Source organism: Canis lupus, chromosome 9 (genome assembly GCF_003254725.2).
Source record: "Canis lupus dingo isolate Sandy chromosome 9, ASM325472v2, whole genome shotgun sequence".
Lineage (NCBI taxonomy): Eukaryota > Metazoa > Chordata > Mammalia > Carnivora > Canidae > Canis > Canis lupus.
Window position 1 is genome coordinate 34106488 of NC_064251.1, and position 16153 is coordinate 34122640.

General features: G+C 46.3%; 1 protein-coding gene and 2 long non-coding RNA genes across 7 annotated transcripts in view; 1 reads left to right on the top strand and 2 right to left on the bottom strand.

Annotated features, from left to right (window-relative positions):
• The window catches only part of LOC112655188 (uncharacterized), a 27154-nt gene extending 26318 nt beyond the window's left edge, over positions 1-836 (bottom strand). For all 3 annotated transcript variants that reach the window (XR_004818610.2, XR_003133574.3, XR_004818611.2), the window contains exon 1: positions 416-836. This is a non-coding gene — a long non-coding RNA (uncharacterized LOC112655188). The remainder of the gene's footprint in view (positions 1-415) is intronic.
• The window catches only part of LPO (lactoperoxidase), a 26621-nt gene extending 10496 nt beyond the window's left edge, over positions 1-16125 (top strand). For all 3 annotated transcript variants that reach the window (XM_049114127.1, XM_049114126.1, XM_025440151.3), the window contains 9 exons: positions 587-704; positions 1351-1480; positions 2157-2363; positions 3781-4105; positions 5728-5888; positions 12794-13046; positions 14004-14177; positions 15061-15298; positions 15489-16125. In XM_049114127.1, coding sequence (XP_048970084.1) covers positions 587-704; positions 1351-1480; positions 2157-2363; positions 3781-4105; positions 5728-5888; positions 12794-13046; positions 14004-14177; positions 15061-15298; positions 15489-15696 — 1814 coding nt within the window. In that variant the 3' untranslated portion in view covers positions 15697-16125. The remainder of the gene's footprint in view (positions 1-586; positions 705-1350; positions 1481-2156; positions 2364-3780; positions 4106-5727; positions 5889-12793; positions 13047-14003; positions 14178-15060; positions 15299-15488) is intronic.
• Positions 11147-15088, bottom strand: LOC112655189 (uncharacterized). Its single transcript, XR_003133577.3, has 3 exons — positions 14114-15088; positions 12819-13026; positions 11147-12046 (listed from the first exon to the last, which is right to left on the bottom strand). It is a non-coding gene; the product is annotated as an uncharacterized LOC112655189 (long non-coding RNA).
• Positions 16126-16153: the final 28 nt, after the last annotated feature.

The window sequence follows — 16153 nt, forward strand, 5'->3', positions numbered from 1 at the left end:
GTCAGAAAGGAAGGGGTTTGGTCTAGACCAGAGGAAGAGGCTGCAGGTTCTCCCTGAGAAAACATCAAGTCGGGAAAGATAACTCCCTAGGATTTGGGCAAATTCCTGCGTGGGCAAATTCTCTGTTCCTTCCCAACATCTTCCTTAGATTCCTGTTTGCTTGATAGTTTAGATGCCAGTGAAGCTTTAGAAGAAAATCTGTCTTATCAAACTAATTCATACTAACAGGTGCTTAACCTTTCAGGGGGTATTTTCATTCTAAAAGAAAGATCTCATGAATTGAATGACCTGATAAACAAAGAATCATTTACAATTCTGAGGACTTTCACAATTACTATCTGTATGGCCCTGGGCAAGTCTCTCCAGCACTGTGGTCTCAGTTTCTCATCTGTAAAACGGGGATTAAAATTCTTACCTTAATGAGTCGTCAGGATCGAACAAGACGTCACCTGAGAATTGGCTAAACTAGAACAGAGACATGTATTCCAAGAAATTTAAGTTCACCTCTGGTTTCCGTTTCCTGCCTCCCGCCAGTGCCCCAGAATGGAGAAAGAACTCAACCCCTTTGGCGTCCCTTCTGTTTCAGACCCCAACCTGGACTTGACTGCACTGTCTTGGGAGGTGGGCTGTGGTGCCCCTGTTGCTGTGGTGCAATGTGACAAGGACAGTCCTTACCGAACCATCACAGGAGATTGTAATAACAGGTGAGTGGGCATGAGTAGGTGCGGCGGGCAGCCACCCGCTCACCCAGCCCTGTCCAACCCAACCGAGGTGGGGGTGGGGGTGGGGGCTGGGGGCGGGGGGGGTGCTTCCCGGGGCTTCCCGGCAGAACTGCCACTGCCTTACCCTCCCGGGCTTGGGGCCCACCGAAACCGTTCTGTTGGAACCCTCCCGGAACTTCCTCCTCCTCCTCCTCCTCCTCCTCCTCCAAGATTTTATTTATTTATTTGAGAGAGGGACAGAGCACTTGAGCATGAGTGGGGGAGGAGGAGAGGGAGAGGAGCACACGCCCCACTGAGCAGGGAGCCCGATGCGGGACTGGATCCCCGGATCCAGGACCACAGCCGAACCACAGGCAGCCGGTAACCGAGCGGCCCCCGGCGCGCCAACTGCCGCATCCCCTGCAGGGCCCCGATCCCACCCGCAGCGCGGCCCGGCGCCTTCACAGCGCGCGCAGTTCAGAAACCCCACATTTGAGAGGCGCCCCCTGCGCGCCCCTTCCCGCGGGCGGAGGCCTCCGCTCCTCCCCCCGGTCCCCCCCGGACCCCCCGCCCCGCCGGGACCCGCTCGGCCGAGAAGCGTCGCCCGCGGCGCCGGCCCAGGCTGAGCGCGGGTCTTGCTGGGTTTCAGGAGGAAGCCCGCGCTGGGCGCCGCCAACAGGGCGCTGGCGCGCTGGCTGCCCGCGGAGTACGAGGACGGGCTCTCCCTGCCCTTCGGGTGGACGCCGGGGAGGACGCGGAACGGCTTCCCCCTCCCGCTGGTGAGCGCGCGCGGCCCGGGGTGGGCGCGAGCCGCGAGCAGAAGGGGCGGGGGCGCTCTCGGAGCGGAGCCGAAGTAGGTGCGAGGCCCGGGGGTGCGAGAGCGAGATTTGGACATTTCCCCCAAGTGCCACTAGAGGGCAGCAGAGCCCGGAGCCCGGAGCCCCGAGGCCGGCCACGTGGCGGTCGCGGCCAGACACCCTGGGGTCTCCCGGGCAGATGGCCTCCCTGCCCCATCCGGCCCGCGCCTACCCCGCCCCAGCCCCTGGGGTGCTTCAGCTGCTGTTTGCCCGGAGGTCCTATCTGTTGGCCTCATCTGAGTTGGCAGCCCCTCCCCGGAGCCCCTCTCCAATGCCAGACACCTGGCACACGGTGACACTTGAGAAGGATCCATGGTGGAAAGGGCACTGGCCTTGCAAGCCATCGAGTCACAGAGACCCGCGTTCAGGCCCATCCCTACCCCTTTCGTAGCTGCACGACTGTTGGGAATTGGCTTGGCCTCTCAAGGACTTGGTGTCCTCACCTACAGAATACGGGTAATGCCACCCACCTCACAAACTTGTCATGAGGATTAAATGTACCTGTTATACCCTCGGTACACAATAAACCGCAGGCGAGTATGACTCCTCAAAGCACTTTTTCCTCCAATCCTTCCTCCCCTTCTCTCTCCGTCTTTAGGCCCGTGAGGTATCCAACAAGATTATAGACTCCCTGAATGACAGGGGTGTTCTGGACCAAAACAGGTCCTTGCTCTTCATGCAGTGGGGTCAAATTGTGGACCATGACCTGGACTTTGCCCCCGACACGGAGCTGGGGAGCAGCGAGTACTCCAAAGCACAGTGTGACAAGTACTGTGTCCAAGGAGACAACTGCTTCCCCATCATGGTAGGCCCCTGCCGTGGTGAGTGACAAACTCCATGCCTCCCCGAAGGAGCAGACATTCCCAGCTGGGCAGCCAAGGTCTCGTGATAGATCTCCAATGCTGAGTTGACAGCTTCCTGAACCTCATCCATCCATTCATTCACCCATCCATTTATTCCATAAATGGACATTAATTATCTACTTCATGCCAGGCAGTGCACTAAACACTGGGGTTTCAAAGGTGGCAAAGACACCATTCCTTTCCTCAAAGACAAAGAGCCTGTGTAGGAAATGGACAAGTAATCACTAATGGCAAAGTTGGGAAACTCTGGGGAGGATCCTCTATGTGCCTGGCCCAGCAGTATTGGCATCACCTAGGGGCTTATTAGGAATGTAAAACCTCAAGCCTCATCCCTGACACTGGGAAACAAAATCTATGTTATATCAAGATCCCCAGGAGATTAGTATTATACACAGTGAAATTTGTAAAACACTGCTGTCTGGGAAGTCACCCTGAAGTCTGGGAAGGCTACTCCCAGAAAGAGCTGCAATTTGATGGATGAATCCGAGTGAGAACAGAGGTTTGTGGGGATTTCCAGCAGGAATAGAGAGAACATGCAACGGTGCCCTGTTTTCTTCTTATTTGTGGATTTTACAATTAGTGATTTATTCACTGAAACAAATCAGGGCTATGTGCTGTGGTATAAAGAACATGAGCTGTGGACTGAGGTCCATCGAGATCTGAATCCCATAGATCTTCCTTCCAGTTTCTAAGTTCTTAGAAAAATTACTTAACCTTTCCAGGCCTCAATTTTCTCACATGTAGAATGGGACTGAATTATCTAACTCACAATTTTTGAGGACCAAAGAGAGAGAAGGTATGGATAACACACAGCACATGTTAGATCCAAAATAAGTGAATGGTAGCTGTTTTTTTTTTAATTTTTATTTATTTATGATAGTCACAGAGAGAGAGAGAGAGGCAGAGACACAGGCAGAGGGAAAAGCAGGCTCCATGCACTGGGAGCCCGACGTGGGTCTCCAGGATCGCGCCCTGGGCCAAAGGCAGGCGCCAAACCGCTGCGCCACCCAGGGATCCCTGTTAATAATTACTAACAAAGCCTTTCCTATCTCACGTCCTGCTTCCCTGAATAGGGATCTCAGGCCTCCCTCCTCACCAAAAATGTGGAACTTTTGCTATGAAAGACTGAATGATTCCCCTCAACCCTTTTACATAATAGGATGTAATGAATTTCAGGGCATTGTGGTCCAGGATATACAGCATCAGCAGGAGGCATCTGGAGTCAGTGTCTGGTCCCAGGGTCCCAGGAGGGCTCCATCAGCATCTTTGCCGCTGTATCCAGACCCACCCTAGGGGGAGGTTGCCAGGTTCCAACTGTGCCACCTCCACCCAGTCACCTACCCCCTGATCTCTCCGCAGTTCCCTCCCAATGACCCCAAGTTGAGGACTCAAGGCAAGTGCATGCCTTTCTTCCGAGCTGGGTTCGTCTGCCCCACTCCACCTTACCAGTCCCTGGCTCGAGATCAGATTAACGCTCTGACCTCCTTCCTGGATGCCAGCCTTGTGTACGGTCCTGAGCCCAGCCTGGCCAACCGCCTTCGAAACCTCAGCAGCCCCCTGGGCCTTATGGCTGTGAATCAGGAGGTCCATGACCATGGGCTGGCTTACCTGCCTTTTGACGTCAAGAAGCCAAGCCCCTGTGAGTTCATCAACACCACTGCCCGAGTGCCCTGCTTCCTGGCAGGTGAGTCTAGGCTGGGACCACAGGAGCAGAGAGAGACCAGAAAAACTTCAGGAGGCTACTAGGCAGCTTCCAGGGAGGCTTTACCACTGCTTCTTCTCATTTGTCTTCCGGAAAAAAACGCACACCAAGCCCCCACTGCCTCTGACACTGGTCCAGGACTGTCAGAAGGGCCCAGATGAATACAAAATCTAAGTACATGTGTTCCTATAAAAAAAAAAAAAGGATTAAGTCCAGAGATACACAAATAAGAAAATCCGCAAAACCCCACCACCCACAGATAATCATTCTTAACATTTTTAATGCCCATCTTTCCAGGATTTTTTAAAAATCATAGCTATAGTTCTATACTGTTTTATGTAATGGGGGGGGTTATGCTATCAGTTATGTTCTATAACCTGATGTCACTTAATATATCACATCGTTAATTATTCTTCTACAATATGATGTTTACTGGCTGCCTGGTATTCCATGACATATATTATCATAATTTATTTTATCAACCCTACTTGGAAGCATTTAAATCATTCCTAGTTTTTCTGTAATTTATTGTGGTTTTTTCGGTAATGAACATCCTTCTTGATGAATCTTTCCACTCATTTTTAATGATTTTATTAAGATAACTTGCTAGAGAAGGAAGTTCTGGATTAAGAGGAATGCATATTTTTAAGGCTTTTCATAAACTCAGCACAAAGCCCCTACTCCGTACAACCTGTGCACAACCAAAGCTCCCCAATTTTGTTCATTCTGGGGGCCTATATCCTTGCCCTTCTGGTCTGCCCTCATGCCTTCGGCTTCTGGAGACCTTTCCTCTTCCAAAAATCTCCTCTGCAGGACAAACCCCTTGCCCAGCCCAGACATGGCAGGAAGCCAGTTCATAGGCTCAGATCTCTTGGGTAGATCTCTTGGATTCTGTGTTCACATATATCTCATATCAATCCAGATACAAAAATGAACCCTTTCCTGTTTTCCACAAAAGTATCCACTAAGGCCGAGCATTTGTGAATATAATAGACTTTTCCTGAAGATTAGAAGACACAAGATGTCTCCTTGTGAAATATCTGCTCTTCTGCCAGTTAACTGACCCTGTTCTTCCCCTTTTTCCTCTCTCTCACATTGGCCCCCTCCCCGTCTCTAGATTCTTCTTCCATTATTACACAGAGAAATTCGACCCTACCCAGGATCCTGTCCTCAAACTTGCATTCCTAAAACTTTCAAAGTTGCTCCACACAAAAAGGCCCTCTTTCTTTTTACTGCCCCACTTTAGAGGGCAGTTGGGATTGTAATTAGCAAAATTTTACTTTTTAATGTCATCTCTAGTTTTTAGTGCAATCTTGTGTGGTCAGCCTTATTATCCCCATTCTCACAGATACAGAGACTGAGGCTTAGAAGTGCCAAGGAACTTGTCCAAAGTGACACAGCTGAAAATATAGTGTGTGTGGAGCTGAGATTAAAACCTATGAATCCCAACCCCGATCCCTTTCCACTTGATTCACCTTAGGTAAACTGGAAGGAGGCCTTAGGGGAGGGCCCCTCGGGGACACTGTCATCTATTTTTTTGTGCAGCTTACTGGGTTCTGAGGCTGCTCCTGGGGAACCAACTTTCCTGCCTTCTGGGCTTTCAGGAGATTCCCGAGCCTCGGAGCAGATCTTGCTGGCCTCTTCCCACACTCTCTTTCTCCGGGAGCACAACCGGCTGGTAATAGAACTAAAGAGACTCAATCCTCAGTGGGATGGAGAGAAGCTCTATCAGGAAGCCCGGAAGATCCTGGGGGCCTTTGTGCAGGTATGGAAGCCCAGGAGCACTGCCTCCCATGCCCACCTGGCTGCCGCCCCTGGCTCTGCCTGTCATCACACCTCTAGCTATCTTCTCTATTCTCCATACCTCCACTTCCCCTTCTCCTCCTCCACTGTCTCATGCTTTTCTCTGCCCCAAAATGAATCCCTGGATTCAGAGTGTTGGAGAATTATTTGTATATTGATCAGTCTCCATCACTCCTGGGAATGTTGCATAGCAGCTAGGTGAGTTATTTCGGTTGGATTAGCTTCTTTATAAATTCTCTACACCTAAGCCCCATGTCACAGGCATAGTCCATTGCTATAGTAGATTGCCTGATTGACTAACTAAAATTAACCATGCACATATTCTTTAAGCATTTTATTTTGAAATAAGTACAGATTCTTAGGAAGTTGTAAGCAAACAAACAGTACATGCACCCAGCCTCCCCCAGTGCTAATGTTTTGCATGACTTTGGTACAACATCAAAAGCAGGACATTAACAATGACACAGACCATAGGTCTTATTTGCATTTCACCAGTTAGAAATGCAATCGCGCACATGCGTGTGTATGTGTATGTGTGTATGGGGGTGAGTGTGTGTCTGTGTGTATGTGTGTGTGTCATCACTTGGGTAGTTTCATGTAACCACCACCACCACAATAAAGATACTTCACTCCACCATCACCACAAGACTCTCTCCTTCTACCTTCTTATAGCCACATCCACACTTCCCCTTCCAGGTCCCTATCCCTTGGCAATCACTGATCTACTCTACATCTGCACAGTTATGTTATTTCACGAATGTTAGGTAGATGAAACCATGCAATATGTATCTTTTTGAGATTGGCTCCTTATATTTGGCATAATTGCCCAAGGTCCATCCAGGCTGTTGCAGGTGTAAAGTCCCTTCCTTTTTGTTGCTGAGTAGTATTCTGTAGTTTATTTAACCATCACCCATTAAAGGAAATTTGAATTGTTTCCAGTTTGGGGCCATTAGGAATGAAGCTGCTGTGGACATTTGTGTATTCATTTCTACATGAAAATAAGCTGTTCTTTCTCTGGGATATGTGCCCACAAATGCAATTGCTGGGTCATATCGAGAGTCCATTTTTAGTTTTAAAAGGAACTGCCAGGGATCCCTGGGTGGTGCAGTGGTTTGGCGCCTGCCTTTGGCCCAGGGCACGATCCTGGAGACCCGGGATCGAGTCCCACATCGGGCTCCCGGTGCATGGAATCTGCTTGTGTCTCTGCCTCTCTCTCTCTCTCTCTCTCTATGTGTGACTATCATAAATAAATAAAAATTTAAAAAAAAATAAAAAAAATAAAAGGAACTGCCAATCTATTTTCCTGAGTATCTGTACCATTTTATGTCCTCACCAGCAGTGTATGAGTGACCCAGTTGTCTCTGCAACCTGGCCATTGTTTGTTGTCATCATTGTGTTTGTTTGTTTTAAAGATTTTGTTTATATATTCATGAGAGACACAGAGAGAAAGAGGCAGAGACCCAGGCAGAGGTAGAACCAGGCTCCCTGTGGGGAGCCAGATGTGGAACTTGATCCCAGGACCTTGGGATCACGACCTGAGCCAAAGACAGACACTCAACTGCTGAGCCACCCTGACATCCCCTCATATTGGTTTTTCTTTTACTCTTACTGATAGGTATGTAGTAACAACATTCATTGTGGGTTTTTAAAAATATTTCTTTATTTGAGAGAGAGGAGAGAGAGAGAGAGGGAGAGAGTGAGTAAGAGTAGGGGCAGAGGGGTAAAGGGAGAAGCAGGCTCCCCACTGAGCAGGGAGCCTGACACGGGCTCCATCCCAGGACCCTGAGATCATGAGCTGAACAGAAGGCAGACACTTAACCGACTGAGCCACCGGGCACCCCTTCATTGTGGTATTAATTTGCATTTCTCTGATGGCTAATCACGTCGAACATATTTTCCTGTGCTTATTAGTCATCTGTATATCTTCTTCAGTAAAATATCTGTTCATATATTTTCAGTATTTTCATGTTTTTCAAATGTATTATCCTTTAATGTTAAGTTTTTAGGGTTCTTTATATACTCTAGATACAAGTTACAAGTCCTCTGTCACATATGTGACTTGTAAATATCTGTCCCCAATCTCTCATCCTCTTAACAGAATCTGTTGTAGGATAAGAGTTTTTAATGGTGATGAGGTCTAATTAATACCTTTTTTTCTTTTTTAGTGTTCATTTATAGATAATGCATCAGTTCTCTCTGGCAGTACTTAAGACTTCTGTGTTTAGTTTTCAGAAATTTAATTATAATGCATCTTGGAGTAGACTTCTTTGGATTTATTGTGTTTGGTATTCTTTCATGGGTTGTGCTTTCGGTGTCAAGTCTCAGAACTCTTTTTCTAGTCCTAGATCTTTTCTCTAGTTTTTCCTAGAGGCTTCATAGTTTTAGGTTTTCCAATTAAGTCCATGATCCATTGGGGATTAATTTTTGTATAAAGTGTAAGGTTTAAGGTGAGGCTCCTTTTCTTTGGCCTATGGATATCCAACTGCTCCAGCACCATTTTTTGAAAAGGCTATCCCTCCTCTATTGAATTGCTTTTGCTCCCTTATCATAAAGTGTTTAGGCATTTTTATATGAATTTATTTCTGAATTATCTATTCTGTTCTATTAATCTATATGTCTATTCCTATACTAGCCCCAGTATTTACTATGGCTACACAGTAAGACTTATCCTGGGAGCCATGGTTCTTCCCACTTTATCCTTTTTCCAAATTGTTTTGACTATTCCAGGTCTTTTCCTTTTCCTATATATTTTAAAAATAAGCTTATCTACATCTACCAAAAAAAAAAAACTTTGCTGAAATTTTGATAGGAATTGCATTAAAATTTAGGGAGACCTGACATCTTTACAATGTTGAGTGTTCCAATTTATAAATGCAGTATGTCTAGGTGTTCAGGTTTTCTTTGCTGTATTTCATCAGCATTTGGCAATTTTTATCATACAGACCTTGTACATCTTTTGTTAGGTTTACACCTGAGCATTTCATTTTCCTTGGAGGAGTGATAAATGGTATTACATTTTTTACTTAGTTTCTACTTGTTCATCAGTGTATAAAAATGTAATTGATTTTTGTATGCTGATCCTGTGTCCTGACCTTGCTGAACTCACTCAGTTCTAAGAGTTCTTCTGTGGATTCCTTAGAGTTTTCTACACAAACAATCATGTCATCCATAAATAAAGACAGGTGTATTTCTCCTTTTGTAATCTACATGTTTTAAAAATTCCTTTCTCTTGCCCTGTTTCAGTGGCTATAATTCCCAGTATAGTGTTGAATAAGAGTGGTGAGAACAGACATCCTCATCTTTCTAATCTTAGAGGGAAGACATTCAATCTTTCACCATTAAGTGTAATGTTCATTGTAAATCTTCTGTGGATGTGTGGATGCTCTTTATGAGGTTGAGGAGATTCCGCTCTGTTCCTAGTGTATGGAGAGTTTTCATCATGAATAGATGTTGAATTCTGTCAAATGGTCTGTCTTCATTAATATGACTTTTCTTCTTTAGCCTATTCTGCTTGCTTTGGGTTTACTTTGCTCTTCCTTCTGGTTTCTTTCAGCACTTGGAAAATGCTGTGCCTCTTTCTTCTGGTGTCCATGGTTTCAGATGAGAAGCTCCCCGTTATTCACATTGTGTTCACTTATAGATAATGTGTCATTTCTTTTTGGCAGTATTTAAGACTCTTGTGTTTAGTTTTGAGAAATGAAATTATAATGCATTTTGGAGTAGATTTCTTTGGGTTTATTATATTTGGTATTCATTCATCCTCTTGAATCTCTAAGTGTATGTCTTTCACCAATTTGGGGATGTTTCCAGGCATTATTTCTTCAAATACTTTCAGCCCTACTCCTTTCCCCTCTATTTCTGGGATTCCATTAATAGGAATTTTAGACTTTTTGTTATTGTCTCACAGACCCCCGAGGTTCTGGTTTGTTTGAAGTGTTTGTTTTGTTTATTTTCTCTAGTTGCTTTGGTTGAGTAAATTTTATTGATCCATCTTCAATTCTACCCTGTTATCTCCATGCTACTGCTGGGTGTTCCTAATAAGTTTTTAATTTTAGTTTGTATTTTTCAGTTCTATAACTTCAGCATTTCTTTTTTATAAATTCTACTTTTTTGCTGACATGGTCTGTTTTTTGTTTCAAGGTGACATATTTATTGAAGAATTTTTATGAAACTGCATTAAAATCTTTATCAGATAACCTCAGTGCCTGATTCATGTAGGTATTGGCATTAGTTAATTATCTTTTCTCATTCAAACTGTGGCTTTCCTGGTTCTTGGTGGTGAGTGATTTTCAATTACATCCTAGACATTTTAGTAATTACCTTTGTGGGCTTTAGTTCCAATGACAGTTTAGTTTCCTGAGTCCTTGCAATTCTATTCTGGTCTGCTTCATTCTTTCTGGTACCTCTAGGGTTCCCATTCAGTGCCTACTAATGTTGTCTACAAGGCAGGAAGGCATTTTCCTGGCTGCCTTCTGTTGTTGGGCAAACTTCTAGGGGAGCAGAGGCCATTGCACTTGTCTCTATATGCTGTTGATTGAAGAACAGAGAGACATGGAGTTTCACTGCTACCACCGTTGTAGTCATGTTGGACCACCTGCCAGCTTGAGGTGTGGATCGAGGGCTGGAATGGCTAAGGGCTTGGGTTGTGGAGTCATTTGGGGGGCTCTCCACGGAGGCTCTGCTGGGCTCCTCCTGTCCCAGTCCTTTGGGGAGAAAGAATAGGCTTTCTTTGGCTCTTTTTGTCTGTTCCTACTGAAGGTTCCAGGTTGCCAGCCTCTCCTGTACCCAGTCTGGGGACAAATAGAAGCTCAATGTTTTGGTAGCTCAATCATTCCTCATGCCCTGAGGTCACCAGTAAATCCACCTTCTTTCTAGCTTTGGAAGTCTATTTATGTTGTCTATCAAATAATTTCCTGGGGGGGGGGTATTTATATTTAGCATAGAAGATTAGGGAAAAATGAGTCTCCTCCATCTTGTTCTAGAACCAGAAGCCCCATGGACATAGTTTTAATCATCAAAGAGATAGATCTCCATCTATTTCTTCTCCAAATCTCCATAATTCAATAATTATTTTTAATTGAACCTAGAAATCATGCTGCTGGAGATAGTTTGTAGGAAATCATCCAAAGAATGAAAAGTATGAAAAGTAAAGATAATATGAATTAAGGTTTATATTAGTTTGCTTGGGCTGCCGCAATAAAATATCATATACTGGGTGGCTTAAACAACAGAAATTTATTTTCTCCTGGAGGCTAGAAGTCCAAGACCAGGGTGTCAGCAGTTTTGATTTCTCCTGAGGCCTCTCCCCTTGGTTTGCAGATGGCTGCCGCCTTTCCTCTGTGTCCTCACATGGTCTTTCCTTTGTGTGTGCAGCTCCCTGGTGTCTCTCTCTCGTCTTATAAGGACACCAGGCCTATTGGATGAGGGCCCCAGCCTTATGACCTCATTCAACCTCAAATACCTCTTTATAGGTCCTATGTCCAAATACAATCACAATGGGGGTTAGGACTTCAACATATGACTTTAGAAGGGGACACACTTCCATCCATAACAAGGCTTATTGGACTATAAGAAAAAAATGCCCATTCAGGCTAGTTCAGATGTTTAGTGTTGGTTCAATCCTATACATATGTCAAATAGATACAGGTTTCTCCTGGAACCACAGGGCAGGCAGTATAGCTGGGTCTAAGTAAGGGGTAGAGCCAGAGACTGGAAACCATCTGGAATTAGGGCAGTTCTGTCTCTCTTTCTCCATGCCTTTCTCCACTCTCTGTTGTTCCTCTCTCTCTCTCTCTCTCTCTCTCTCTCTCTCTCTCTTTCTCTCTCCTTCTTTCTGTGTTTCTCTGTCTCTGTCTTCAGACAGATTTTCTCTGCTTTTCTACAAATGGTAGCGAACGATCACCCATATGGCCCCACCTGTCCCTTCAGACCAAGCACCATCAGACACAGTCTAGAATAGCTGCATCCAAAATCTGAATTCCTGAGCATGAGATCTGACTAACCAGCTTGGTCTGGTGCTGCAGCTGGGCCAGTCCACTATGGCCAGAGGCAAGTTTCTGTCTCTGAGGAAACTCAGAGGAAATCTCCACAGTCTATGCTGCTGAACAAATTGGAAGCAACCTAAAAGTAAAACAGTAAGAGAAGGATCCATGAATGCAATCAAATATTATGCACGTTTAACTACATAATAATTGTGAGCTAGGTAGAGACATGAGAAACTTTAAGTGAAAAAGCAGAATACAAAAGTATATATTCTCTAGGATTAGAAGTGTGTAAAGATATGTATTGTATAGACAAAGATTAGAAAGAATAAAAAATTAATATAATTACTGCGTTACGTGGTGCCATTATTTTTTTCAAAATTTTTTCTATGTGTGTTAGTTCATCTCTTTGAGTAAAACAGACTCCCAAACTGCTCTCTCCATGGTGCACCATTTGTTTCAAAATTGGAGATTAGGTGAATTTACCCTGTGAATCATTCCTGTAGTTTGTCATTTCTTTTGCCCTGGACCTCAAGGAGAAGTTGAATGATGTGACATCGTTATGTTAAAGTGACATACAAGGACTGTCACTTTAGCTTCAAAGTCATAAACCTAGAGCAGAGATGACAATCTAGTGCCAATTCAAATGACTGATCAGTAAAGCCTGTGTTGAGATGAATGATGACCAACCAGCCGAAAGAATGTCATGATCAATTAGCCAATGTCTGCCATGGTCACAGGAAGGGAAATGGGCACATATGCTATCCATTTGCCCTTCTAGATTTTTGGCTACTCATCCCTCTTGACTGAAGCTTCCTCCAACCTCACTCTGCAGAGATTTAAGTGTTTCTTACACCTTTTGCTCATGACATGTTTCTGCCCTCAGATTACCACCTTTAGGGACTACCTACCCATGGTGCTCGGTGATGAGATGCAGAAGTGGATCCCTCCTTACCAAGGCTATAACAAATCTGCTGACCCCCGAATTTCCAATGTCTTCACCTTTGCCTTCCGCTTTGGCCACTTGGAGGTCCCCTCCACTCTGTCCCGCCTGGATGAGAACTATCAACCATGGGGTCCAGAATCAGAGCTTCCCCTGCACACCCTCTTCTTTAACACCTGGAGGATAGTCAAAGACGGTACGTGCTTTTAGGGAAGCACTGTCACCTAGTGTCTCACTCTGCGGCCTGCTTCTAGGGAAGCCTGCCATAGAAATCAGACCCCAGGAACTTCCCGTGTGACCTGGGGCAAGTGAATTCACCTCACTGAGCCTTAGTTTCCTCATTTGTAAAACAGGGACAACAATGATACCTATCACACTAGGGCGTATGATACCTATCACACTAGGGGCAAGTGAATTCACCTCACTGAGCCTTAGTTTCCTCATTTGTAAAACAGGGACAACAATGATACCTATCACACTAGGGCGTACAATGATACCATACACACTAGTGGTGTATATGTGGAAAGCACCCTACAATGGTTTCTAACTCACAGGAGGTGGTCAATAAATTTTAGTTATTATTCTTTCTCTTCTCTTCTGACCTCCAAGGTACCTGGGTGTTCCCCGCCACAGGCTTCTCTGACCCTTGCAGAAAGAATTCATGGGTTTGGTAAATAAATTGGGTTTTTTTTTTGCAATTGCCTCCTCTAAGTCCTTCCACCTCCATCAAGTGCCAGAGGTTGGGCCGGGCCCCCCTTTTTCCTGGGCCAGGCTGTGTTGAAACTGGCTTTACTTAAGGCCTGATGAGTCACAGGCATTCTCTGTAGACTTCTGCTACCTCTTCCCATGCTTCAGAGTTCTTCAGGGGAACATATGGAAAGAGAAGGAGCCGACTCTCTGAGCTAGAGCTCAAAAAAACTCCTGAAGCTTACTTCTATTCCTGCCAAGGTCCCAGGAATGCCCCTTTCTTCCCGTCCCCACTCCGCAGCAGTCTAGACTGCCCTCGACCTCAGCGCTCCCTGCAGGCTGCCCCTGGCTCTTCTCTCTTGGCTCCCAGCTTGAGAGGAATCCTCTAGTGGGGGAAGGAGCCAGCAGTGGAAGATGGCCTCCCCCTACCCACCTCCCCAGGATGGTCTCTGGGTCTCCCTTGCAGGTGGAATTGACCCTCTGATCAGGGGCCTGCTAGCCAAGAATTCCAAGCTGATTAGTCAGAATAAAATGATGACAAGAGAGCTGCGCAACAAACTTTTCCAGCCAACTCACAAGATTCATGGCTTTGACCTGGCCGCCATCAACATCCAGCGTTGCCGGGACCACGGGATGCCTGGTGAGAGGGCCTGCAGGCCTGCCTGGCTCAGGGAACTTTTAGTTACTTTCTGGGGTTCCTGGGGACTCTCTTCGATAACCCCGGGGATCTGACCAATTCTAAAACAGAAAACAGAGATGCCAATTTTTAAAAATTCATTCTGTTGGTCTGTGAAATGGAATTCTTCCATTCTCTCTAATGCAGGGATAAGAGTAGTACATATCTAGAACCATCTTGGAACTCCTCAAAGGAATGGGGGGCCAACAACTGACTTGTAAAACCAGTTTAAAAGCCCAGATAAACATTAAGAAAGGAGAAGAGAAAGAGAAACCAATGACTATTGGACCTTCCTTTTATACCCACGAAAGGCAATTTAATGTAACAATTAAGAGCCATACTGCCTGAGTTCAAATCCCAGCTGTGCCATTTCTAATTATGTAACCTTAGGCAAGTTACTTAACATCTCTATTCTTCAGTTTACATATTTGTACAGTGCTCAGAATAGTGCCTGGACCCATAGAAAACACCATAGAGCCTGCTAGCCCTCTCAAGCCTTAAGTCCCACAAGTATAAAACAATGGAGCCCTGCCTACCCTGTCCCAGGGTATGAGTCCAGACTTTCTTTTTTTTTTGAGATTTTATTTATTTATTCATGAGAGACACGGAGAGAGGAGAGACGTAGGCAGAAGGAGAAGCAGGCTTCCGGAGGGGAGCCCCATGCAGGACTCGATTCCAGGACCCTGGGATCACGCCCTGAGGCAAAGGCAGATGTTCAATCACTGAGCCACCCAGGTGCCCCGAGTCCAGACTTTCTGGGACTGATGGAGCTGGAGCAGTATGTCCACTAGGGGGGTTGTGGATGAGAAGCCCCTGAAATGAGGCAGCTTCCACCTCTCTGCCCTAGGGTACAACTCCTGGAGAGGCTTCTGTGACCTCCCACAGCCCCAGACCCTGAAGGAGCTGGATGCTGTACTGAAGAACAGGAGGCTGGCTGAGAAGTTACTGGATCTCTATGGGACCCCTGACAACATCGACATCTGGGTTGGGGGTGTTGCTGAGCCCCAGGTAGAGAGGGGCCGGGTGGGATCTCTCCTGGCCTGCCTCCTGGGAAAGCAGTTCCAGCAGATTCGTGATGGAGACAGGCAAGTGAGACGTCATGAGGAGGGCCAGGAAGAGCTGACCCTTCTCCATGGGTGTCCCAAAGTCTCATGTGAGAACCAGTCCAGACCTCAGAGTGTTCCCAGTGACCTCCTTCCTTCCCCTGTGGCACAGTAAGGGGATGGGGGTGGTCCAGCTGGGCTGTGTGGACAGACCCTGCTTCTGTCTCTGCAGATTCTGGTGGGAGAACCCTGGGGTCTTCACGGAGAAGCAGCGGGACGCTCTACGGAAAATATCCTTCTCGCGCCTTGTCTGCGACAACACTCACATCACCAAGGTCCCACGGGACCCATTCCAGGCCAACAACTACCCCGAAGGCTTTGTGGATTGCTCAGCCATTGACAAGCTGGACCTTTCACCCTGGGCCTCGGTGGAGGATTAGGGGCCCAGGTTTCCCAACCTCCCACACTGTGCAGTAGTGCTCCCTTTGGTCCTTGATGTCATTTCAAGCAAGAGCAAGCTCAGTGACTCAGTGCCTTAGAGCTCCACTCCCCACACTGGCCCTTCTTTTCAGCCGAGTTTCTTTATACTCTCCAGATGCGTACCTCGCTTGAGCCCAAGGCCAGCGCCTCAGCCTTTCCAGCTCTTCCACCCAAATCCTGCTGCTCCCATACCATCCCCTCTGTCTGCAGATGTCACCCATCCTCTCCCTGCAACAAGTCTTGGCTGAAGCCATCATGATCTTTGCACTCTTATCTTTCCTCCTCTTCTTTCAAACTAAATTGTAAGCTCCCTGAGCCAGGAACTTCAGTCTGCTTTGGAGTATCCTTGCCACCCAGCATGACATACACAGCAGGTGCTCAATAAACATCTAATGATTGACTCAGAATGGTGGCCAT